Source organism: Antrostomus carolinensis, unplaced genomic scaffold (genome assembly GCF_000700745.2).
Source record: "Antrostomus carolinensis isolate BGI_N321 unplaced genomic scaffold, ASM70074v2 scaffold14903, whole genome shotgun sequence".
NCBI classification, from domain to species: Eukaryota; Metazoa; Chordata; class Aves; order Caprimulgiformes; family Caprimulgidae; genus Antrostomus; species Antrostomus carolinensis.
This window is the reverse complement of record NW_010304745.1, coordinates 17,166-44,624: the sequence shown is the minus strand read 5'-3', so window position 1 is coordinate 44,624 and position 27,459 is coordinate 17,166. Positions and strand designations below refer to the sequence as shown.

The 27,459-nt window shown below is 41.8% G+C and overlaps 1 protein-coding gene across 1 annotated transcript in view; it reads left to right on the top strand.

Moving 5' to 3' along the window:
* The window catches only part of DRC11 (dynein regulatory complex subunit 11), a gene marked incomplete at both ends in the record, with an annotated part of 39,154 nt that overhangs the window by 7,237 nt on the left and 4,458 nt on the right, over positions 1-27,459 (top strand). The window contains 6 exons of the mRNA XM_010164567.1: positions 2,609-2,691; positions 6,076-6,183; positions 10,382-10,581; positions 19,466-19,552; positions 22,523-22,700; positions 26,538-26,776. Of these exons, the coding sequence (XP_010162869.1) occupies positions 2,609-2,691; positions 6,076-6,183; positions 10,382-10,581; positions 19,466-19,552; positions 22,523-22,700; positions 26,538-26,776 (895 nt within the window). The remainder of the gene's footprint in view (positions 1-2,608; positions 2,692-6,075; positions 6,184-10,381; positions 10,582-19,465; positions 19,553-22,522; positions 22,701-26,537; positions 26,777-27,459) is intronic.

Here is a 27,459-nt window from a genome sequence, read left to right as displayed (position 1 = left end):
AATATATAAAACCTCATTATTAACAGCTATAAACATCCATAAAAAGCCTAGATAGTAAAAAAAAAGTCTTTCACAAACTTAAAGCACAGACTTCAGCTAAAACCATTTTTTGCATTCCTAGTGAATGCTACAACCTTCCCACTGCCCTTCCAACTGATGGCTTCACAGCACCACAAATAACAGGGCAAAAAAACCCCACTCCTTTAATGGTACACAGCACAAACCTTGTTTTTCATCCCCATCTTCAACAACACATACAAATCAAGATCCCCATCCTGCAACAACCCACCACTAGAGCCAGTCTCCATGAACTTCAGAGCCAGGTTAATTCCAGTATGAAGAGCTAAGCACACAACATTTAGGCAGGATATTTGCCTCTTTCCCCATCTTCTCTGCAGGTGCAGAAGCACCTGGCAGTTTTGTTGACTATCAGATTTTCCATCCCAGCTGATACCTGATAAGGGAGGCTGCAGCCAGGCCCCTGGACTCCATAAATCACTTTTCCTGCCTGAGGTATAATGTACATGTCATAAATCAGTCTTATTTATCAATAAGAGTTCTGGCAGACCTGGCAATTTCTTGTGTACCCTTGCTCTTTAAAACACCTTTATTTTATTTGGAGGATTTCTTCTTCTGACATTATGTTTTCAGGGAGCTCGTGATGCATTCACTGATAATCCTGCCATTTTTCACCTAACAGACACCTACACAGAGGTATCACTGCTGGGGGACCTGCTGACCCAGCAGCAGCACAGGGCAGGAGCACACCCAGCTCCCAAGAGAATAGGGCTAGAGAACAGCACAAAGACAAACACACTCGATCACTGCAGGAGGAAGCATGTGAGATTCACCCCACAAATCCATTTGTACAAGCAAGACCTGGACTAGATCATTTGGGTGCTAGCACTATACAATCAACGGTCTCTTTACCTGCTTTAAAATAAAAAAAACCCCAAACAAACCTCTTTAAGCAAATATTTAAAATAAATGCATCATGGATTATAATAGAGCATGACCTTTTACAAGAAGAGTGCCAGAGGATGCATATATTCTGTGCTTTACTCACTCTTGCACTTACCTGCTCCTTTGCATATAAACTTAATACAACATACAGCCACTTAAGAGCACAAGCTTTTTAATTGCTGGCTTTTAATCAGAGTTTATGTTATTTTGGCTCCAATGCTTTGCTAGTGCCTGCTGAGCAGGGAAGGAGGAAAACATTTCAGAAATAACAGAAGCTCAGGTTCGTCTCTGTTTTGGCATGATGGAGGGTGCAGAGGGGGCTTTAGTCAGGGACTGATCACATCACACTTACTTGGAGGAGACTCAGGGCATGCATCATTAAGCTTGCACAGTAAAAATAGTAAGACAGTGAAAGTAGAAGTCATGCTTCCAACAGAACTGTCAGGTTAGTCCCATCCTACCTTCTGCTTGATTTTATACTGCACCCTCAACATAAAATCACTTGGAATCAGAGTGGCAAAATCAACGTTATTGAAAGCATGTTTAATTTGCTATTTGCTTATTAGTACTTCTATATTAGTTGTGCCACTAACACTGCATAAACATAAAACTTCCCAGCTAAAATGGAAACAGGCTGCAGACCTCAAATTATATATATGGTTTTATTCACCAGCTGAGAGTTCCTATCAAGTATTTTTATTGTAGCCACACTAGAGCATCCCAATTGAGAGGTGACAAAGAAAAAAAGCTCAGATATTGAAGGAAGAGAAAGTGAAAATTACACAGTGAAAGACCTAAAAAGATTCAAATTAGTATTGTTTTGACTAACAATGCCACAAGAAATCCCAACAGGCTTGTTAATTTTATATAATCCTTGAAGGATATAATATATAGTATTATATAATCAATCTGTAGAAGCTAGTGCCACAAACATCAATGAAATTAATACTTAGATTGAAATCCAAAAGAGCGTGGAGAACAGCCACACCAGTATAAAACCAGATATAAGTGTATTAAATCCTCAGTTATTGGGAGATATTTCCAGCCATTAATGGAGATAGGAGGAAACCATTCCACTGGAGAAGTTATGCCCATTTCCACTGTATGTTTTTCCCCCAGTCCTCCTTTGGCCAGCCTGACCCTAACTCTGCTGTAGATGGACCACTGATTTCTCCAATCGAGTCATTCCCAGTATGTTCCTGGTGAGATGAGGCTGTCTCTTGCAAACAGAATAAATTCCAAGAAGAATTAATGAATTACTACTAATTGGAGAGCTAAGTGAATAGCTATAGTAGTGTTAGGATTGCTATTATTATATAATTTAAAAATAATTTCCCAGTAATTGATATTAATGAACAAGTCTATTACACAAGTCATAACTGATCTTGCATCACCTGGGAATGGGGAAATCAGTGTGAGAGGGAACCACGCAGAGTATGAGGTAATAAAAAAGATTCCTTGCCATAATCCAGAAAACTGTACTTATTGATTTCATATTTATGGCACTAATCACCTTTACCTCTGAGCTACAAAATACATTTGTAAAGCTGAGGAAACATAAATAACTCTTGAGATAGTTCAGTTATCAAAGGACTGAGCTTTTTAGAGTGCCCTAGAATTTCTGAGTGATGTCTCTTGTCTGCAGGACCATCGATTCTCTGTACAGAGAACTAGTGGAAGAAGAATTACTGATAAAAGCCAGGACTGTGAATCTTTCTGATTACGTTGGTAAAGTACACATTTTACAGCTAATATGTTGTTTAGCCTAACTAAACCTCCAGCCATTCAATGTTCACTGACCCCTGTGAGTTTAAGAGTTTAATTACACTTGCAGGACTTTCAAACTCAAGCAGCTAAAGCCAGGTATGCAAACCAAGTCTGGTTCTGCAGGGTGCTTAGCACCTTTCACTTCTGCTACCAAAGCCAGGACCTGTTTGCAGAGCTGGTGCTTGACTCCAAGCACTAACATCTAAAAGCCTTGGATGGTTTTGGATGTCACAAAGTACTCTGAGGTGGAACCAGGACATCCTTTAAGGAGCACTAGCCAGGCAGCGCAAGCCTATGAGGCCAGGGGTCATAATCCATCCAAAATATTTTGCAGAGAACAGCAAGAATCATACCTTCAGCATTTTTTCATTCAGCAGGGAAGACTCACTCCCTTACCTCCACCTCCCTGACTGCCCATGAACTTTGAGCAGTGCTTTGATGTATATCCACCCCTTGATTTGAGTAAGATGTGTCTGTTTATTTCTGCATTTCATAGTCCTCTTGCCCAGTTTCTGTTACCTGCAGCTGCAGTCAGACATGACTACACAGAGCAAAAAAAACCCCAAAACCCAAACCACACACATTTGTAGGCTGCACAGTGGTCTGACACCATCTCCAAAAGCATTTGGGGACATACAATTAAATCATTGTGACTATAGGAGCAAAAAACCCAAGATTCAGTTGTTCCAAAAGCCACCACTTGAATTTGGAGTCATCCAGAAGCCACAATGCCACTGGCTGTTCGTACAGTGTGTATCTGAGCAAGAAAAGCTGGATTCTCATACATGCCTCTAAACACCAGGTTTATATAAACTCTTCAAAGTACCAATTATTGCCTTCAGAGTCTTTGCCCACTTGCTTGAAAGCTGAATTAACAAGTATTCCATCCATTTTATACTCATTAAAGGTGATTATGTAATGGAAGACTTCCATTATTCCTTCACTTACTGAACTGGTCACTTTTGTTCAACCAACATTCCCTACCACAGATGTTTTTAAAGCACATCTTAGCCAGTGAATAATAATTATCAGCTAGTAACATCAAACTTGGAAACAAGCTCAGATGGCTTCAGGCCATCTTCCCTTGACCCTGAGGTTTGAAGCCTTGGCTCCACTGCAGTGTAGAACAACACCAGGGCTACTCCAAGTTTACACCAGCAATATTCTCTTCTCTTCCCAGCAGCAGAAAATACTGAGGATAGTGCAAAGCCTGACAATATTCACCTGGCTGCCTACATCTGTGCCAGGTCCCCAAAGTGTCCCAGCACAGATGCTTGCCCATGCAGGAAGGAGGTAGCCCAGACTATCAAAGCCACCTCTTCCTCAGTCATACTTCTTGAGCTGCCAGAACAAGATACAGAAGGTATTAAAAGTTGGCCCAGGATCTGGACCTATCTTGTTTGGGGTTTGGTTTTTTAACTAAAAACCTCCCTTTAAGGGTCCAAGGACAGAGTCAAAGCCTGCAGAAAAACAAGTAAGTCCTCATCTGCTCAGCTCTTAGAGGGCTGATGTCTAAGGAAGGTCACTTACTCCCAGTTCCTGGGAAAAGGACAAAGAGTGGAACTGTGCTACGCAGCAAGTAAAGGCACCAAAATGTCCCCCCTTCTATGACAAACTGACATCACTGAACTAATTTTCTTGGTGACCTTATCTAAATTAGTCAGAGAATATCCACTGTGATTTATGTTCAGTTGCAATTAAACCCTTTGATGCCTTCTAATTAAATCTGTGAAGATTAATTCCTATCCAGTTCTTTTGATTTGTCCTTAAATAAAAGATAAAACCTGAAATGAATTTTATTCATCAGAGGGGAGGGGGCAGTTGCACCAGGGCTTGTCTGCCTTTTTGCCCCCAAATTACAACTCCACTTTCTCTCTTAACCATTGCTAATTTACCTCTGCTCCAGACAGCTCTAGTGCTCTCTCCTTTTTGCCTCCAATAAAACATAATATACTAATTTTTTTCAGTAATATTCACCATAACATGGAATTTATGCTAAAAAACAATAATTGACTGCATCATCACAACTGGTTTTCCTGCTTGTGGCCCATCCTGCTGGGTCTTTGTTCTCTCATATGTCTTGTATATGGACTTTGACAGGGCAAAGCAATGTGATTATGGCTCTGTAACAAGAGCTGAGGCAAGATTAGATCATTTCAGTTCATGTCAGGAATTCTTACTTTTTTCTTGGGTTATTCTGTGGAGGTTTTTGTAACCAGGAAAAAAAAAGTGAACTGCAAAGCAAAGAGCCCCACCAAATTAGGTGACACACTTAAATATCTAACATAGTGAAAAGCCAAGATGTGATGCAGCCAAGGGGAAAAGCTTGTTAAAATATCTTTACCCCCTTTTTGAAATCCTTCTGATAGAGCATGGTTCACTGGGATTCCAGCCCTACAAAATCCCAAATCTAGAAATACTTTGCCAGCAGTGTGATTTATGGTGCTACTAATGATTCTTCTCCACAAAGTTTCTTTAAAAGGTTACTGGAGAGCGACTGCTCTGCCTTCCACAGTCTGGAAGGGAAAGTCCACAGTGTGTTTAGCTTCATTTTTCCTTTCCAGTTCACCTTTTAGAATTTCTTAAGTCCACATTCCCCAACAATATTGCCCCTTTTGCAACAATATTGCCCCATTAGAGTCCCTGCCCCTTGCAGGCACTGGGTTTGCCAAGAGCACATTCTACTGGTATTCTATTAGTGGCTATCTTCACCTTTTAGAATTTCTTAAGTCCACATTCTCCAACAATATTGCCCCTTTTGAGTCCTTGCCCCTTGCAGGCACTGGATTTGCCAAGAGCACATTCTATTGGTATTTTATTGGTGGCTATTTATTGCCACCAAGATGATGGAGTGGAGCATCTCCCTGCTGAGGAAAGGCTGAGGGAGCTGGGGCTCTTTAGCTTGGAGAAGAGGAGACTGAGGGGTGACCTCATTAATGTTTATAAATATGTGAAGGGCGAATGTCAGGAGGATGGAGCCAGGCTCTTCTCAGTGATGCCCAATGGTAGGACAAGGGGCAATGGGTGTGAGCTGGAACACAGGAGGTTCTGCTTGAACTTGAGAAGAAACTTCTTTACAGTGAGGGTGCCAGAGCCCTGGGACAGGCTGCCCAGGGAGGGTGTGGAGTCTCCTTCTCTGGAGACATTCAAGACCCGCCTGGACGCCTTCCTGTGTGATCTCATTTAGGTTCCTGCTCCAGCAGGGGGATTGGACTGGATGATCTTTTGAGGTCCCTTCCAATCCCCGACATTCTGTGATTCTAGGGTAGTTTTTCATTACACGAGTTCTGCATTTTCTAACAATGCAGTGTCACATTTATTAAGCCCGTGCTTCCTCCCTTCCAGGTGACTACAGCTACCTGGGGACCACACTTCGTCAGGCAGACGTAGAGCCGATGCCCTCTCTCGTGGATGTCAGGCAGCTAATAGCACTGTATGGAATATTACCATTAGGTAAGAGCACAGCAAAAAATTACTAGAGGGCAGAACACAATGCCTTTGCTTCCTGTCAGTAACATGCATTTTTACTGGCTTTGACAGGGCTTGATTAATCGTAATCTCAAGCATTTTGCAGTATAATTGTTTTTCAATTAAGCCTTCTGAGTGAAGACCGTAGCATTTTAATAGTGCATAAAGGAGTGTGCACATGCTATTGTCAGGTATTGCCTTTCCATATCATCCCTCTCTGCATGTTAACAGTTTGTGAATGGCAGCACATAAAAGCAAGTCACTTGGGAAGGATAATAGCTAAAACAAGCTCCAGTGATCAAAATTAATCAAGTTAAGGGAAGGGCTAAGGTTGCAATTTACCTTTTACAAGCTGGTTAATGTTACTCAGTACTAAACAATGCAATCATTTCAGGAATTAGTCTGAATACGTTTTGTATTATCAGAGAGAACACTTTTAAATGCTCTTGCAGTTTTAATGCCAGGCTCAGCCAATATCTAACAAGGCTTTGCTGGGTCAGGTTGTTTGCTTTTAATGGAAAATCTATCCCATATTTTACTTGGGAATGGCATTAAGCCAAACTCTGGTGATTGCAAGAAGTGCCTGTCTCAAAGGCCTCTAACTTTGCTTGCATCCTTTTCCACTCCTGATTAAATCCAATCAGGGAAATTTTAGCTAGGCATATCCTCCCCCAGACCATGTCATTGTCTATTCTTCCAGGTAACCAATGATAAGATGAGAGGTAAAATAGCCTCAAATTGCACCAGGGGAGGTTCAGGTTGGATATTAGGGAAAATTTCTTCTCCATAAGAGTGGTCAGACATTGAAACAGGCTGCCCAGAGCAGTGGTGGAGTCACCATCCCTGGGGGTGTTCAAGAAACACGTAGATGTAGCACTCGGGGATGTTTTATTGGGCATGGTGATGATGAGTTGATGGTTGGACGGGATGATCTTAGAGGTCTTTTCCAACCTTAATGATTCTGTGACTCTGCTCATCCTCTTTATAGGGCAAAATAGCTGAGGGGAGCATCTCCCTGCCTCCCATGCTGGCAAATGGAGCAAAGCTGACACAGAACTTCTGCTTTTCCCTCCCCTTTGAACACCTCCCAGGAAGACCCATGCTCAGGCTATTCTATACATACATGCTCTGTGGTTCTCCTCAGACATTTCCTGACTCTCCTGATCCCCAAAGCAGGCTCAATGTGTTGTAGAAAGCTTGGTGCAGTGGTGCACATCATCTCTATTTAGGTTTCAGGAAGAGAAGAATGCTCCTCTGCTGCCCTACAGCTCAATCTGAAGAGTCAGGTTCACAAACAGGATGCTAGCAGCACCCCTACCTTCAACCTCAATGGTGCTCTTCTCATCTAAAACACTCTCAGCTGGTTTTGGAGAAACCCTCAGTGGTTGGCTGCAAGTTTGACCACAATCAGCTGAGAGGGCTCTGCAGTTATCCCTATCTGCACTGACTGCAATGTGGTATTTCACATAAAACTCCTCCAAGGCTATGTTTTAACACCATCTAATCTAGTGAAATCAAGCCCCAAGACATCCCTGAGGCAGGAGGAAAGAGAACACATAAGTTTTCTGCCATTTATACAATTGACAAAAATTCTGAGAGGAGACCCTGGACTAGTTAAACAAACAAAAAGGATTTGCAACAGCAGTTTGAAAAATGCCTTTGAGAAAAAAATCTGTTGCATGAGCCAAAAAAAAAAAAGGCACAGGAATGACTTTACCTTTTGGGTGATATGTTCTGGATGACATTTTACTTAATTGCTCTCAAAACTAGTTAATCATTATGTAATTGTGTATGTGTAGAAGTGAAAGTTTTTCCTCAAAATAGTCACCTGATGGCAAAGAAAGCTCCAGCTGAAATGGCATAGAGAAAATTATAAGCAGCTGAAAGGAAAAAAAAATAATAGAAGATATACTTCATCTTTAACCACAGAGGAGTCTGCTGCTCCCCTCATCATAAATCTTTGTGTAATAGTAATAGATTGGTGTGGAACGACCAAATATTAATAAAGCCTGGGTGGCTGACAACTTCACTATATCCTGCAGAGTGCTGGAGTAGTGGCATTCATCTTAGCACTCAGTCCATTGTCAGTTATTTAGGATGTTACACCATTAGGGCACAGATAGACAGCCTGATTGGATTGGTTTTTCAATACCATTCTTACCTAGCTGGCCCCCTTAACCCAGAGAACTTTCCCAGGCTAAGCTTTCCACAGCCATCACCTTTGGGGCTGGTTTCCAGTCTCAAAGACCTTCAGAAGTCATAGATGCTCACAGAGATTTTTTCAAATCTGACTTTGTAACCACCACTACTACTGACACAGGGTATTTTTAGGCATCAAGGCAGTGATGTTACTGGACTACCAGTAGGTATGGATAAAGCATTTGACATTTCCTGCTACTTCCATTTCTGGAGCTTCACCTGTACCTTATTGTCCTGGTTTTTAGCTGGGACAGAAGTGGGTTTCTTTTTAGTAGTTAGAATAGTGCTGGGTTTTGCTTTCAGCCTAGGATTTGTTAGGAGAGAAACACTGAGAACATCCCCATGTTTTCAGTTGTTGCTGGAAGTTGAAGGACTGTGTTTTGCTGGTCTACAAGTGCAAGATCTAAGGGGACAAGGAATATTGCAATGCATCAGCTCCATGGGCATTGGGCTCTGCCAAGGGGCTGTTCCATCTCCTGTCCCCCATGGGCAGGAGATCCATGAGGGGCTCTTCCTCTCTTGCTCTCTCTGGCTTTCGCTCTCCTGGGACTGCAGTTTCGGTTCAGGATTGTGAGCAATGGCACTGGGTATCACTCATTTGCATATTTTATTATATTATTAATATCATTATTTTAAGTTTTCTTTTATTTCAATGATTAAGTTGTTCTTATCTCATCCTACAAGCCTCCTTACCCTTGCCCCCCAATCCTCTCCCCTATCCCCTGGGGGTGGGGGGGAAGTGGGTAAATGGCTGTCCCAGCTGCTAGCCAAGGGCCAGCCCAGTGAAACTATCACACTAATTCATACAGCAAGGAAGCTGCAGGAGACAACTTCTATCACCATCAGCCACCTAAATCTCTCTGTGGTTCTGTTTTCACAACACAGGCATTTCTGCAAGGCTTTCCCAGGTGACAGAGCATATTTCTTACAGCCCAGAATGAATTTACCTGGAGCAGCCATAGAGACAGATTTAGAAATGCTGAGCAGTCATCCCTGCTGGCAGAGCAAGTGAAGCATAGCAACCCTAGCATTTGCATTTGCTCACCCAAATAAAGTGATGGGAACAGAAAAGGATATTCCTTCTCCTAGCAGATATATCATATCTGCTTTGCAGCATGCAACTGCCATGTTCCAGGCTGGGGAATAACACTGGCTCCTATGCAGAGATGCTAACACCACACTCAGCAGGCATGTGTAAAGGGTATAACAGCAGTGAAGGGTTTTGGAGTAGATCTAGCCTCAAGTCACAGAGTCTCCAGTGCTCACTGAACAGCAATAACATCTAAGAGTAAAAATTACCTCCAAAAAAAGGGAGGTGCATGCAGAAGTTAAAGGACATAAAACACATGGTAACATCTGGTTTCAAAATCGCTGCCAAACACAGCTTTAAGAGATAGTCCTATTATTTTGTTTTCTCTAAAGATGAGGAAGAGCTGGAAAGTGTCATTTCAGACAGCAGGCAGAATGAATTCTGCTAGTCCTACTACATGCAACACGAATCTATACCCTTACAGAAAGCTAATTAATTGCTCTGACAACAAATGCAAAGCTTGAAGCCACATGTACATCTAGCTCTGCCCAAGAGCTGAGGGAAGGCAGTTATTCCCATGCAGAGCACCAGGCTTGGCTTGTCTGTACACATAGCCACCAGCCAGTTCCATTTCAGTGCTCTTCACTTGCATCCATCCTCAAAAATTCCCTGAATTACCTTTCTTTTAGCTCACACAGATTTAGAGCTGAAGTTTGCCCATCAGAAGGTACAAATAAGGATGGTTGCACTTTTGCTACAAGCAGGGATGTTAACCAAGCTATGGTCACAGCTGTGGTAATACAGAATTTAACTCCAGAGCACTTGTGGCATATTAAGGAAACAATGAATTCACATTATAAATTATTTATGGTGAAGAAAAAAGGAAGAATCATTCCATTACCTTTATGGCAGACTTAAATGAAAGCAATAATAGAGCCATATGACTTTTTACAGGTTCCCAGACAGTCCATGAGAAGGCTCCTTTGGTGAAAGCTTTGTTACTAGCTGGACCTGCTGGTGTTGGAAAGAAAATGCTGGTCCATGCCATCTGCACAGAAACAGGAGCCAACCTCTTCAACTTATCTGCTTCCAACATTGTTGGGAAATATCCAGGCAAGGATGGTCTGCAAATGATGCTTCACATGGTTCTCAAGGTACTGTGTTTTGTGTACTTCTCTACAAAGTCAGTTCAGTTCATCACACCTTTTGGGGAACAAATAGGCAATTGAATCCTCTGGCCCAAGGAACACACACACCAGTCAGAGGAGGGCAAAGCTGCCCAAGGTCCCAAGGACTCCCAACCCAATTTGAAATTCCCTCCTTGCTTTCAAGTTTTCAAACCCACTTGTTGACAGCCAGTGTGTGCACCGCTGTAGAGGATTTAATACCCCTTGAGAAATCACTTGTAAGCAGCCATATTTTTCACATTAACATTTGTGCAAGCTTTGTGTTACCTTGAATATGAAAAGCATCATAGATAAAGAAAATTCTGTTCTCTGTTTGTATGCACATCAGTCAGGAATGCTTGCCATTCAGTATTTAATCAAATACTAGACTTGGGGGTGGTCAACAATTTCCTCTCTGGGACTGTTGCTGTAAACCAGCTCTCCCCTATACTGCTCTCTGCTTACCTATCAGCAAGCTTTTCAAAAGAGGGAATCCTAGTTCAGGATTACATTAACAGAAATGTATGAGAAGTCTGGAAATTAAAGGAGGCATATGAACTGTGAAGAACATATTCCAAATCCTCTTTAGAAAAAAGACACTATCCTGGCAGGATTTCTTCCACATTTTAAGTCCTCAGCATTTCTGCTAAGGAAGGAAGCTGGTAAACATTTCCAGACAAAATACTCTTTGAAAGAAAAAAAACACAGCACATACACTAGAAAAAGCCAAATACAATATTTTTCCAGTGCCAGAGGCCTAGTAAGAGACTGAATTAAAACTGGCCTTCCCTGGAAGTTATCAGATGTATTTTAAGTCCAGTATTACAGCAGGTTTTGTGACAGGTGCCTCCATCCCCAGAAAAGACAGGTTTCCCAGTTAAAAGCAAAGCAATCCCCAAGGACCCCATTTCTTGCTGGTCAGAGCAGCATCTAAGGAAAAATGACAGTGCTGTGATCATGCACCTTTGATGCCACAACACTGACACTGGGTCTAGCTCTCCCTGACACAGGCTAGTGCCATTAGACTGAGCTAATACTCCCTCTGCTCAACACATTTCACCCTTCTCCACTTGGTTTCTCTGCCCTCATCAATAGCAAAGCAGACATGTGGCTGCAGGCACAGCACATGCACCATCCTTTCCATCATCCAGTCCCTGCTGGAGCACAAGGACTTCAAACAGAGAAAGGAAGGCAGCTTCTTTACTCCTACAGAAGGTTCCAGCTGAAGATATTAAGGTTTTTTGTATACACTCATATATATATAATATAAAAAAACTGGAACATACCTAAAATGTGTGTGTATAGCTGTACACATTAGGTACATAAGTATATACACACACATTATATATATAACATACAAAAACTTAGTTATAGGTATATAAAAACCCTTACATTTTTCCACATTACTTAAACAAATGGAAACATCATCCAACACCTCTCCCAAAATCACAGGGAGCAGTCCAAGCTTACTTCTCTACTGTAAATCTTACAAAAGCAGCAATGACACTTCAGTGAACCTCCATGAGTTACTGGGATGGAAGTTGCTCAGTCAGTCATGTGGAATAAGGGCTGTCCAGGCACTTGCTTATCAAAAAGTGACTTGTTCCAGCTGCAACAGCAGTACTGCTTCAAACTCTGCTCCTCTAATAACAGAGCAAACAGCACAGCACAGAGTGTCTCTTTCCAAGGGATACTTTATCTGCTGACTCATATTGACAGAGCACCAGCCTGTCTTAGCAGCATTCCAATCAAATATGCTCAATTTCCATTCCCAATTCCTTTGTTTTTTTTCCACTTCTCTCCCCACCACTTTCTACCCCTGTGGCAAGGTCACCGATTTGACTGATCTGCTGATGATTTTGACTCAGATTCTGTAGGTTCTCAGGGCCAGGCTAGAAGCAATTCCCCATCCACACAGGCTCTCACCTCTACAGTTCCAATTCCTCTTTCTTTGGTCTTAACAGTGCTAAGTGTGTCTCATTTTCCCTGTCTCTGGGAACTCAAGTCCTTGCCACAGCCACCCACTCCATTTGAACTGCCATCAGCTGCTACTTCTTCACAGCATCTAGTGCTTCCCATCCACTACCATAGTCCTACACCTGAGAAGAAGTAACTTCATGCAAGAGCACAAAGAGGTCCAGGCTGTAGCCCACCAGCTAGACAGCACCTTTGCAGGAAAGGACTGGGGGTTCTTAAGGACAGCAAGTCAAACATGAGTCAACAACATGTTCATGCAAAGAGTCTCTATCAACAAGAGTATAGCCAACCACAAAGCAATTTTTCCCCTGGAATAATTCATTTTTCCAATTGGATACTGTGCCCAGTATGGGACCACCCTGTTACACTACAGGCTTTGACAAGCCTGGTGCAGAAAACAGGGCCAGGCTTTTCCTAGAGGTGCACAGCAATAGGAAAAGAGGCAACAGACACAAGTAGCAACAAGGGAAATTGTTTATATGTTGGGAAAACAGCTTCACAAGGAGCCAAAGGATGAGGAATCTTCTATATCCCAATTTGCAGGAATCTACTGTTACCCAAGCTGAAGCAAACAAGGGCAACACACATTGCACACTAATTCTTTGACAGGAAGAAGCTGAACACTGATATTTGTCCAAAAATGTTTGGTTTTCACCATGGTAAAAAGATTCTGGTGTAAACACATTTGGATTATTCCAAGACTACAATATAGAGTGGCACATACAAGCCATGAAAGGAAATGGTATCCTACCACTAACATGTCATATTTAAGATTCACAGCTCTCAGCCTACTATGACACACCACAGTACACCTTGTTAGAGTGCTTTGCATGCAGATGATCACCAAACAATCCACCACAGCTCCATAATCAGATGCTTCTGGTCATGTTTTTTTTTCCCCACCAACAGCAACTCTGACTCTTGTCAAGCAAGCTTTCTACTCCAGCTTTCCAGAAGCACCTTGATATAGAGTTAGTCAAGCAGAATACAGACCTTCCACTTCCAGTTGCAAGTGAATGACAGGAAACGTGACAGTTCATTTTCTGTTATCTTATGCTCCATGTACCCGTTGTTAAACACTAAGATTTAGTAAATAAGAATCAGTGGTGCACTGTGATAAAGGTGAAGTAGCTTTGCACTTTCATTTGCCTATCACATCTGCTAAAAACAGGGTTACTATAATGAAAGGAAACTCTGGAGAGCAGAAAATGACCATTAGGAAACTTTCTGTCCATTACTGACTGTTGGCTGCTGGCAGTTGTTTCGTGGGAGACACCCTAAACAAGTGAATAACATTGCAAAGGAGAAAAAACAACCAAGAAACTTTAATTTGTTTCAGATGCAAGAGCCAAATTCTTTTTTTCCCCTCCCTTATTTCAGGGAGGAGACTTGTAAGAGACATACCAGCCCTGATCCAAAAAGAGAGGCTGATGTGTTACTCAAAGCAGGCACTTTAAATGTCATACGGAGGAAATGACTTCTCATACCAGAACAGGAAAACACCAACATTTCAATCTGCCTGTTCAAAGGAAATGTAAGGAAGATTAATATTGAATAAGAAAACTATTGAAAGAAGCTGAAAACACCAAGCCCAAGCCCTTGTGTTCTCCATAAAGACACAGCAAAGCCTGCCAGGTCAGCCCTGCTTCAGATTGAAAAAGAGAGGATCTGTCTCTAATATAAAAGCACTTCCCAGCAGTCCCCAAAACAAAACTCATCCTTCAAGCGTGAAGCAGAACATGCTGGAATTTTTCAGTTAAGCCACATTTTCCATGTGTTGAGCCAGCTTGAACTCAACAGAGCTCTCCGCCAGCTTGTACCAGCCGATGCCTTGGCTCTCCCCTGTTCCCTTCAAGGCACAGAACACTGCAGCAGCACCACAGCTTATAGAAAAAGATGCAAAGAAGGATAGTGAAAGGTGCATAAAAGCAAAAGCAAATCCAGAAAGGATGGAGGAGAGAAGGTGGAAGGCCTGACTCCATGCCACAGAGGTGCAAAAATACAAGTAGTTCATAAGGCTTAACTCTAAGACAATAAAAATGACAAGCACTGGCCTTCCATTAGCAACCATAAGGCAGCCATCAGGTTAATCACTACCAGAGTGAAACAACCCCTCACAGGTCCTTCACCAGGGCTGCAGCAGCACACAGAAAACACATTGTACCAAAAGCCACACGTGGGGAAAAATGTTATTAGTGCAACACTGACCAGGCTAAAAGGTTGGGTAAGAGGTGGGTCAGGAGGAAATACCAGTGGAGAAGGAGAGTATGTGTATCAACAGCTCAGCGTGTGCTGTGCAGCCATCTCTACTGAACAAGGGGTTTTACAGAACTGAAATATTTCAACACCATTGCTGTTAAGGGACTCTGTTATCAGGCTATTTGGTTATGCTATTTAGCAAATCAGAGGTGACTATAAAAGTGTTATACCAAAAAGGAATACGATTAAATCTAATTAAATTATATAATCCTAGCATTTAGAGGCAACAAAAACCCCCTTTTTTCCCCACTGTCAATATAAAAATATTGATGAACCACGTTCATTTATTTGTATCCACTGCTATATTGTCCCTTCAGGGAGGTCCTTTTTCTCGTAGTCTGAAGAACCAGTTAGTTACCCTAATCTGTTGACAGAAGTCTTTGCATATTTATCATTTCCATGCCACACAAAACTCTTCCATTACAGTTGAAATGTGGGATCAGTACAATCAGTCTTTCTTCCAAGCATCTCAGAGCAATTCTTTTCTCTTAGTGCAGTGCAGCCTGCTAGAAGCCTAGACCCCTGAAGTGTTTAATATCACCAGTGCTCAAATACACAGTGTTATTTCTGTGACAAAGCAGCTTTACTTTAATGTCAAAATATGAAATGCATCCTGTTGGGACACAGTATTTATAGTTATTTTTCTAATAAACCAGAATACAGTGGTATCATCACTGTAGCACTGGAATATTTGCCTGGTGAGGCTCTCACAAATAAGGTCTAATCCCAAGCTTCAGCATCTTGCTGCTTTAGCTGCTTTGGAGCATTTCTGTGAATATAAACTACAGAGGATTGAGTAATTTTCAGCAACAGATTGAGCTTCCAGAAAAATCTTATTCCTGAGCTTTTAAAATTCCACCATAGCAATCAAGTTTGGAGGAGCCTTGCGCACACGTCCCCTGCAAGAATCAGGTTTTCTTTATTTTAAGTGTAGCAATTTAACTGTTAAACTCCAGCTCTCAAGTTTGGAAAGTTTAACCCAAGGCTTTCAAAAAAAATGCTGTTTGATCTTTCATAAATATTGATAGAGAGCAGGACAAAAAGCTTTTTTTTTTTTTTTCATAATGATTTTCCTGAAGAGCAAATCAAGCCTTCATGACCCATCAGAGAGTGGTTTGCACAGCTGCTGGCTCGGTATTAGAAGGGTTAAGGAGCCATCTGCTGGCAGCTCTCACAAATTGTTGAATCCAGCAATGCTAATAAAATTTCAATTACAAATTAATTATGTACAGTGCATTTAATTATCCATGGATTCAAACTGTCCGTGGATAATTCAAATGAAGCGCTTACACAGGGGGATATACAGTCTGCTATGTATCTGCCAACAATTTAAATTAGATGCCAATGGATTCTGGGTGTCTGATCTGTCTTAAAAATAAACCAAACCCAGCCCCAAATAATGTGTTGAATTTGGTCATATTAATGTTAACCAACCCCAGAAAGTTATGTACAGGCCACTTTATACATTTATATCATTGCCTCAAAACAGAAAGCACAGGAAAAAGCCAGAACTGAGTTTATTCATTGTTTTTCTGCTTCCTGGGTGGGAAAATAAAGGGGACCAAAAAAAAAAGACAACTACTACAGGTGAGAAAACAGTGAGCACGCTTCCTTAAGAGTTAAAATTAAACTATAACCCAATTAAAAACTTAAGGCTCCATTTTCAAGGGCTGATAACCACAGAAACCATCTCTAAGCCAAATGGGGAAGACCTGCACCTCCCTGACTCCAGTGGCCCCACTGAAGGGACAACACTGTTCCCTTTGAGGTACACAAGCAGGGTTCAGCCCCTGCCAACAGCTTTTGTAAGCTCTGTAACCTCCTCCACTCTTATTTCCCCATCACATTGCACTGCAGCATCAGACAGAAAGGTACAGAGAAGATATTGCAGAACAGCTACATGGCTTCCTAGACTTCCTACAGCTGCTTTACCTCACCAAACAAAAATACCAGAAGACAATTATTCTCCTTCCAAAGCAAACACACAGCACTGCTTTGGTTGTAAACACGAGTGAAGTGGGAAGAAAACACCACAGCAACAGCAGGTCCCACAGTGACAGATTCTAGCAGGGTGGTAATGCACACACATGCACTGTCTGTAAACTTAGAATCCCAAACTGGTTTGGGTTGGAAGGGACCTTAAAGCTCATCCAGTCCCAACCCCCCTGCCATCAGCAGGGACACCTTCCACTAGACCAGGTTGCTCAAAGCCTCATCCAACCTGGCCTTCAACACTTCCAGGGAAGAACAGCCACAGCTTCTCTGCCCAACCTGGGACACTGTCTGACCACCCTCACACCAAAGAATTTCTTCCTCACATCTCATCTCCATCTCCCCTCTGCCACTTTTCAAGCCATCACCCCTTGTTCTGTCACTCCTTGCCCTTGGCCAAAGTCCCTCCCCACCCTTCCTGTAGACCTGCTTTCCATACTTGAGCGGGCAACATGCCACCAGCCCAACCTTCACTCATGGGAAAGGCAAGCTTCAAGGGGAACAGTCTCCCAGTGCCTCATCTCCTTCCTGACATCCTCTTTCCAGGAACACACAGAGCACGAGCAAAAATTGGCTCTCTTATGTTTCAGAAGGTAAAAGTCACCATCAGAAAGCCCCAGCTGATAATCCATTCATTAGCAGCACCGAGTTCAGCAAGGGTCTCTGAGTCAGAGTTTCCACACATCACAATGGATTTCATACTGGAGGCACAAAAAGCAAATGCAGTTCTTTAAGAAGCTGTAGGTTTCTTTTAGCAATTTAAACTACACCTATATTTTTCTTTACAAGTGTTAATATTACAAATAAAGCCAATTGTCTCATCTCTCTTATATGACCATGCTACTAGATTACCCTTCTGTCACCCCTTGTCTCCAAGCCTGTTTACAGGCATCCAGGAGCTAACTGAATTCCCCTGAATTCACTGAATCAGTAGGACTGACTTGCATTTTCTGCAGGTGTCTGAGCCCTCAACTAGCAGGATACTCAGCACAAAATCCCTGAGTCTAAGGCTGCTGCAGAGCTCAGCTCAACAAAAACCTCAAGCTTGCCCTCTCCAATGTACTTTGCAGAGTGTGTGCAGGCTTGGGAATATGCCAAACATACCTCTGAGAGCAGATAAACATGATAGATTAAAAAAGCATCTGGCCTTAAAATGACAGATATTATCACTGTACAATTTTAATCTGTCATTTCATTCCAGCTTGTATACTCAAGACACTGTTGGACTGAGAAGTTACCCCTTAAGTTGTACCCACAGATCAACATTCACACACCTGCCCAGGTCCACACATCAATTTCTGCAGGTTTTTCCTATTATCTTCCATGATACCCTCTTTTTATTTTTTAAATCCTCATTATTAACACTAAACATTTGAGTTCCTGCCTTCCATCAAAACAAAAATCTGTTTTCCCCAATGAAATTGTTCTGAACTTGGAGGTACCACTTGACATATTGTAGAACTGATGAGTTGAAGCAAATAAAAGTGCCACATGCCCCAAGACAGCACTGTTTCCACTTCACCCCGTCAGCAGCACAGCAAACAAGTCTAACAGCCCTCATCTACTATTCTTTTCCCTTATCTTCAATCCATTTTTACTGTACAGTCACACACACAGTGCTCAGTGCTTTTGAAATGCCTCCATTAAAAAAAGTGAACTGTGGTGCTTTGAAGAAAGATGTTCATGACTTAATTCTTCCTGCCCTGGCTGTCAATCAGACACTGAGTTTATGATGTATACAACTTACCAATTTTATTAGCTTCCTTCCTGGAAGCAGCAGTTTCAACTAGTAGGGGAAAAAAAAAAGGCAAGCAGAACAGTAGAATGCTGTCTGTCTCTCGTTACCCATTGACTCTTCCAGCCATCACTTTTGTTGCTGAGCAAACTAGCACGGCTCCGTGAGCTACTGGAAAGTGATTAAAATTTGGCAGCAGAATGTCTAAACCGTTTCTATAGCAATAGGGAGAGTGCAAGATGTGAAAAAAGCCTGTAGCATTGCTGCCATCCTGCTGTGAACCAGAGGTATAGTGCCTCTGACTTTGGAGCTGGAAAACCCATTTGTGTAGACCTCCTCCTTCCAATTTTATAGCTTTTGTTTTAATTCTTGGGCTAACTGGAAATTAAATACCATTTTTTTTTAAGACAGAACACTACATATCAGCCTATTTGCTGAGAGATTAGTACCCTCATTTCTCATGCAACAGCCCATCTCCCCATCTCTATTGCCCTCAGAAAATCAGGGAGGGATCCTTCTGCAAAGGCAGCCAGTCTAAAGCTGCTGGTGGTCTGTTGTTTGCCATTGAACTCGAAGTCCAGGCTTCCTTTTACAGAACTACAACTGAACTTGGGTTGAGAAATGAATCTTTTGAGGTCCCTTCCAATCCCTAATATTCTGTGATTCTGTGATTCAGTCAAAACAGTCCAATTTGGGTTGGGTTCTTAGTGTTAGATTCCTAACTAGAAACTGTTTCATTTGCCAAGACTGCTGAGCAGAACCTGTACTATCCATGAGCACTGAACATTTCTGGAAAAAATAAACCAGGCTAATTTTAACTGTTGAAATACAGATTTAAAAGCATAATTCTAGGCACCCAGGTATGAAATCCTAGCCATTTTGATCTACTCTCTCCCATTTTTCTCTTAGGTGGCTAAGCAATTGCAGCCTTCAGTTGTGTGGATTGGAGACACAGAAAAAATATTTTCTAAAGCAGTGCCAAAGGCTGAAGAAGAGGTGAGTTGCTCCTTTTTTATCTCAATGCAGATAATTTCTCCCATTGCATCACAGCTGATACAAAGGAGCAAATGTATTTCTTAGCTTAGCACATACCAGTATGACCAGACCTGCCAAAGCTTGCTTGATAATAGCTTGTCTCACTAACATCTTTTTCTTCTAAGAGAGTCTTGTGACTTCTTAAGAGCCCCCAAGAGGTCACATTTTTCTCCTACACACCTATAGTTGCTTTATTTAAAAATAGTCCAGTCACTGCTCATCAGTGCACTGAAAAGTACAAGAGAATAATAGAGAATTTAAAATGAGGCAAGAAACTAAAAGTTAAGATGAGCTTAAATTGTTCAGCTCTATTAATTTGAGAAATTGGATAGAGCCAAAGTGAACAATAAAACAGTAACAAGGATAAATTTCCACTGTGAAAACAAAGAGCCTACGTTAAATAGTTATGTTTACAGATTATTTTCTTTGGGCTCCCAGGAGTCCCACTGCCATTGCTTCCATTCCTTCCTCCCTTGTGCAGCTTCCCCACTAGAAAGAAAATTAAAACACTGCCCAAATAGGCACAGCAACGCAGCCACCACAGCAGAGAGCAGTTCACCTGAAATCCTGATTAGATTCATGCTGCTTGCAAAATACTTTACTTTTTAGAGCTCCATGTGAAAAAATAAACCTTTTTTCTTAAGGCAAGTCCTGTGCATTTAGACTGTGGGATGGACACAAGCCTGTATTTTGGAAGGCCAACAAAGCATCACCTTGGATGAGGTTGTTAGTTCTGTGAGGGCTGTATGAGCTGATGGGTGTGCAGTGGTTGATGCCCACTGGTGGTCCCCACACCAAAAATGAACCTTTCTCTTGGGCTCAAACCTTGACAGCAAGTGCAGATGGGGATTAAAATGAAGACTTGGGGCGAAAGAGTGCCTGGAGTACCCGTTATCTTTGTCTGCTTTGATAGCCACCAACAAAGAAAAATTTCTGTGGTGGTTTCACTTGGCTGCAGCCAAACAGCCACTCACTCACTCCCCTGACCCAGGGGACAGGGGAGAGAATTGGGGGGCAAGGGTAAGAAGACTCAAAGGATGAGATTAAGAACAATGTAATAATTGAAATAAAATAAAAGTTAAGATAATAATGATAGCAAAATAATTCTAATAGTAATAAAATATATATGAAAATGAGTGATACACAATGCAATTGCTCACCACCCACTGACCAAGCCCAGCCCATTCTCAGATAATGATCCCAGAAGGGCAAGAGCCCAAGTGAAAGAGAGAACAAGAGAGGAAGAGCAGCCCCTCATTAATATACCAAACATGACATTATATGATATGGAATATCCCATTGGCATATCCAAATACCAATCTAGCTTATTAATTAAAATATTCCTCACCCTCCCCTAGATCTTGCACTTGCAGACCAGCAAAACACAAAGTCCTTTGACTTCCAACAACAACTGAAAACATCAGTATGTTCTCAGTGTTTCTCTCCTAACCAATCCCAGCTGAACCCAAACCCCAGTGCTGTTTCAGCTGCTGAAAAGAACCAGCTCTGGCCCAGCTCACACCAGGACAATTTCTCACCTCAGTCAAGGGTATCACCTACCACTGATATTGCAGGTCTATGGAGCCCTGCAGGTATTTCAACAAAAAGTCTCATGTTCTTGGAGGGAGGGAGTGGATGGCTCCAGGCTCAATCTCTCACATCCCACACAGTTCAGAGCATAATCCATATTTGGAGTCAGAGAACCTGAAACAGGAGGGACAGGCAGTGGTAACTGGCTGTCTGGGGACCCTTCCTTAGGAACACTTTAAGAGAGGTGGGTTTTGGAGAAGATGAGCTAAGTTCAGCCCTCAAAAGAAGTCAAAAGTGAATAGAAGTCACTTTACTCATCCCAGCGTGACATTTCTGGCACCATGACTGAGAACCTGATAAAATGAAGCCTTAAATTCTTCAAATAGACTACTTTTCTAGTAGGTTTCTCCAGTCTTCCCTAGAGGATAGCAAAGCAGTCAAATATCAAATACATTATGGTAACCCAGTTGCCTTTCAGCTGAGCTTTGCAGGACATAGTTTCTTCCTTATTGACATTAAGGAAGGCTGATCTGAAATTGAAGCACAGGTTTTTCAGGGGGTTTTCAAGTGAGTGTTGGTGACTTGGATGTTAAGTTTCAATCATTTCTGTTAAGAGGCTTCCAAGTCATTAGACTTTTCTGATACACTATCCTAACCCAGTTATTCACTTATAGCTTTATTAACAGTAGAGCGACACCACAGCAATTTGATTAATCCAATATTTGCTTGAACATTATCAACCAACCAATATTTGCTTGAACATTAATCAAGCATAACTCTCCAATAACAGGTTTGGCTTGATACTCATCTGTTCTGTAAATAGCAGTTAAATACTTGTTTGAAAGTCAAATAGTGAATTATTGCAAAGAAATGAAACCTCAGTTCAAAGAGCTCATGTTCTCACATTAGAGCCTCAGCAACCTACAAATCTCAGCAAAAATTAAGTGCATTTTTCACATTTAAGCTATGGGTAGGAGTTGGTGGACCATAACCTCCAAGAGCTGGGAGGATTCCACACCAGGTTACATACCCTGGCAATTTATCTATTTGTTAAGGTTGATCAGATACACAGGTCCAAGCAATATTTCTCCTTGAACTGCAAATCAGGATTTCCTTCTTTAAATGAGTTGTTTCCTTCCTGCTTTACAAACTCAATAGTGAAACGCACTAGCACAAACCCATAAATACATAAGCAGAAATCGAGTGTTTATCTGACTTTCAGAAGACAGAGTTGCCACTTAGGTTGAGCATCTAGTCTGCTTATACTAAATACAACTAGACTACTAAAAAAAGCACAAAGCCTTGTTGTATACAGCATGTTTACAACTCCACCTCATTAACTCTCAACTGTCAGCATCATAACAACTCTTTCCTCCTTCTATTTACATGTACACACTGAAGATGAACCCCAAACGACTGGAAAAGATGCTCCCCAAGTTTCTGAAGGCTTTGAAAGCACAGGACAGGGTGCTGCTCGTGGGAACCACCAACCGCCCCTTCGATGCTCATCTTAAACGTTTCTGCAAAGTCTATCAAAAAATTATTCTGATTCCCAGGCCTGACTACACTTCACGATTTGGCAAGTATTTCAAGCAATCCTATTGATTAACTGCTGTTTAAAATCCATGCTTAATTGTCTGGCTATCCTCAGAACTGACTTTAGCCTCAGTTCATACCCCAGGCATGAATTTTCAGTATTAATTTCAGTATTGCCTACATTTTCAGTTCCTGAAAGATGAGGTAATACTGATGCAGGTTACCCCAAAGAGGAGATAATAAAAGTGAAACTTAAGGCACCACCTGGAGTACTGTGTCCAGTTCTGGAGCCTCCAACACAAGAGAGACCTGGAGCAGCTAGAACAAGTCCAGAGGAGGCCACCAGGATGATCCAAGGGCTGGAGCAGCTCTGCTGTGAGGACAGGCTGAAAGAGTTGGGGCTGTTCAGCCTGAAGAAGAGAAGGCTCCAGGGAGACCTTCTAGTGGCCTCCCAGTACCTGAAGGGGCTACAAGAAAGCTGGGGAGGGACTTTTCATAAGGGCAGTTAATGACAAAACAAGGGGAAATGGGTTTAAACTGAAAGAGGGGAGGTTTAGATGAGATATTAGGAAGAAGTTCTTCACTGTGAGGGTGGTCAGACACTGGAACAGGTTGCTCAAGGGAGTTGTGGATGCCCCCTCCCTGGAAGTGTTGAAGGCCAGGCTGGATGAGGTTTTGAGCAACCTGGTCTAGTGGAAGGTGTCCTTGGTGCTGGCAGGGGGGTTGGAACTGGATGAGCTTTAAGGTCCCTTCCAACCCAAACCAGTCTGGGATTCTGTGATTCTATGAAACTGGGAGAAGGGTTTGAAACACTGGTCTGCAGTGATTAGCAGAACAAGCTAATTTCTTTGTGAGTTGTTTAGCATCCACTGAGTTCATCCCAAGCTGTTTTCTCACTGTAGGAAGCATAAGATCCCATTTCAATACACACTTTCTATTTTAAAGCTTTTCTCTTTACACAAGGATTCTGAATTTCTGTTACTCCTACCCAGTTTCCATACTCTAAACAATACACTTCAGGGCCTCTCCATAAACAGAACCATGTCTGAAGAAGTGAGTTTTGTCACTATCAAATCCCATTTTTATACTTACAGATCATATCAATTGCAGAACCATCCATGACTTTGTGTCTAGTCTATCAAGTGGTGATAGACAGGCCGTCCCCAAGTCTCACAAATTCATTTGAGGACACCATATGCTGAGAGTAACAGAAAACCTATGTTTTATCAGACCAACTTACACAAGTAGAAAAAAGACAAACTTTCAAGCCTGCAATTTGGTTTTCAGATTTAAATCAACTTCATGTCTGCTTAAGCTCAGCATTGACTAGTAAAAAATGTTCCAAATTAAGCATAATAATGGGAATCAATTGCTGCAAGAAAAAAATGGCAGTTTGTCCACATCCTTCAGAATTGGTTGGTAGAAGGACTTTTGTTTTGTTTTGTTTTTTCCCTGTGGTTTTATCACAGATATCACATGGTTTAATACACTTTTCTGGATACAAAGGAGTCTGGATATGGTGACTTATAAGCAGAAGGGCTGTTTAGGTTCAGTCTAAAGATAATGTGGAAAAAAAAAGATTTAGAGCTATTCAGAATGGCACCAAACACTGAGTTAGGACTCTCAAGGGTGTGTTTCTTCTGCTACCAGCTGCTAGCACGAGTATCCCTATTGATCACCATTCATGCCACTAATCTCTGATGGATCACAGTAGGAAAGGAAGCCACTTGCAGTTCAGGAACCTCACTATAATCTTGCCTTGACTACAATCTTGCTCCACGTAGTCACCTTATTACAAAAATCATGCAGCTGTACTGTGAAGTCCAGTTTGTGCTGCCTTTCACAGAGGCAGCCAAGGTTCTGAGATGATGCATGTTTGGGCAAGCTCAAGACAGGTTTTGACTGTCTAACACATTGTAAATCTCTCCCACATTCTATGATTTTCATAGTGTGGATGGGAAATGGTCTCTAAGCAAGCTAACATGTGTTTCATGTTATGTTACAGCTCTGATAAATTACTAGCAGATAAGGGACATGAATAAGACCTCGAGAAAGGAGGTGATAGCAGCTGAATTTAGCTGTGCTTGCTTCTGGGGATTGAACTGTCACATTCTGGGATTCTCACCACTAACTTGGAGTCAAAAAAAAAAAAAAGGCCAGCCAAAGGGATTTCAACTGCAAACTTAAGAATGCCCTAAAAATTAACTCTTGGCATTTAAAAGCAGATTAAACTTGTAGATTTATTTCTTTGGCATTGTCCCTTTTAAGACACAGCCAGGCTGCTTCTTTAGCTCCAGCCTTCCCTCAAGTTCAATGGAAACATGATCTCTACAGTACAGAGCACTCATCCACCAATCTTGACAATTTTCAGTTCCTGACACCTAATTTGAGAGCTCAAGAAACTTGTTTTGACAGAAAAAGCCATCACATAACAAATATTTGTAGCCACAGTGCACAAACTACCTGCCTGCTAGAACCCTCCGTTTTGTTACAAGCCAGGATATTCTAATCTATGCATGATGGAAACAACAAACATACAGTGGAAATCATTAAAATGGGAGATTCATGATCCTATACTGGTTTCTTGCTGTTAATCACCCAGCAAATCAGCATCTCATATCATGCACAGTCCTACCTACCTGCAACAGAAGCTGTGGCACACGATATATGGCTGAGCAGAAGTAGTTGTGAGCTTGCTGTTGTGTGCATCAGTTCCTCTTTTATGAATTAGTGATTCAGCCAATAATTATTGAGCATAGTTATAATTCAAGTGGAAGATCACAATTTGCCAGAGTGAAAAAAAAATATATATATACTACAAAGTTGTCAATAGTTATGGGCACGAGTCCATAGTATCGACATTGCAATGGAAGCAAGAGTAAGGCAGCTTTTCTCCATGACATAACTGCCCTGACATCCAGTACCATTAACTTCCCACTCAACATTTTCATCTTACATGTGAGCATTCATACACAGGATACTCCAATCAAACTGTCTTATTCAATAACACTTTTAATCTCTAAGCATTGTTATTTTTCCCAAGCGTTCTCACATAGGGCTTTAGAGGAAAGCGTGGTGAAGTGGCATGAAAGTTTTACTACCTTTCTCTGAGACAGACTGTTACTTTACAGAGGGGAAAACAAAAACATTTATTACTCCTATTAATTTGTTTCTCTGAGACAGACTGTTACTTTACAGAGGAGAAAACAAAAACATTTACTCCTATTAATTTAGTTCTTTGGAAGCAAAACCTCAGGCACTTCACAAACATTAAGTAAACCTTCACATCCCAGAGGTCCACAGCTAAAAGATACAAACAAGTTCACTATTTAACTAAGGAGCAAAATGCCAATCACAGCAACATCCACCTGGCCTCTGCAACACGTGCTTGCATAGCTGGAAACCTTTGGCTTCCAAACCAGACATTGAGTCCCCATAGCAGCCCTCAGTTCCGCAGGGGTAACCTGTGATCAGGGTCACAGAGATTAAAAAAAGAGGCTGTTACTATAGGTACTTCACTCTACACAGCCAAATAGGAATATTCTGGGCACGCTCTCTCTTTGTGTATACACACAGGCATATTTAAGTAGTTCTTTCCATTTTTACACACATATCCACCTCATATTAATGACTTTCTGAAAGTGCTGACTGGTAGCCAACAAATGATCACTAATGGTTTAAGAACAGATGTGCCTAAAGGCCTCTATGCTACAGATCTGTAGATGAAAGAAACAGCAAACAAGAAAAAATTTGAATCTTGGCTTTCCTGACCCATGTCCCTTATTTTCCTGTTTCAATTTCAAAAGGCAAAAACTATTTCTCCTTCTTTCCATAACACACATCTTTGGTATTCTCTCTTTTTCTGGGTTCTGATGAACAGTGTTATGGAAACACATCATCCTGCAGAACGGAGGAGTCATCACCAACTTGCTGAACATCAGCTGCCTAGCAAAGGCATCTGATGGCTTCACCCAGGGACATATTGTCCAGGCAGTGCAAGATGTCCTGAGCGACCTCCGCCTCCTGCAGATGACCAGGAAGCCACTGAGGGCTGCTGAGTTCATGGCTTCTCTGGCCAGGCAGGACCCCGTGTACAAAGAGGAGGAAGAAACATTTCAGGTGACATTAAGAGCTATGTTAACTGGCTGTCTTTCACCATCCCCTGCCATGTCCTTGTCCAGGCACACTTGATCTAGAGACCTGCTAATTCTGCTGATAGGTTGGCACATTGCTATTTGAATGATGATATATGGCTCAACAGCACCAAATACCCATCTCCCTTATTTTGGGATGGTTGGCAACCCAGGCCAAGCAAATGGTCATTACTACAGGCAGCAATTCTGCACAGGCAACACCCCTGGCACGCTGCTTCACTGGGCCTGCTGCCTGCACCCAGCTCATCTGGAACAGGGTGGCTTTGACATGCACAGATAAATTACACAAGTGCCATTAGTACAATGCATTGGCCATCGTTCTTTTGGAGACAACATGTTCAGCAAACCTGGCTGCATTTTCTTGAGAAGGCAGAAAACTTGGGTGTGTGAGGTGTGCTGGGTGCTCTGCATATGGATCAAGTTTTAAGTCCTTACTTAAAATTATTTTAAACAAGAATTTTCTTCATCTTGGGGTTTTAAAAAAATCAGTTTCTGCCTCAAATTCCATCCCTCTCCCCACACTCAGGGCCATAAAATCCTTAAGGCAAAACCTCGTGTATTTGAGGTGGATTATATATATCTCATATGCATGAATCACCCTGCAAACAACTACTTTTTCCACATGCAGCTCAGTTATTTCACTCTTTC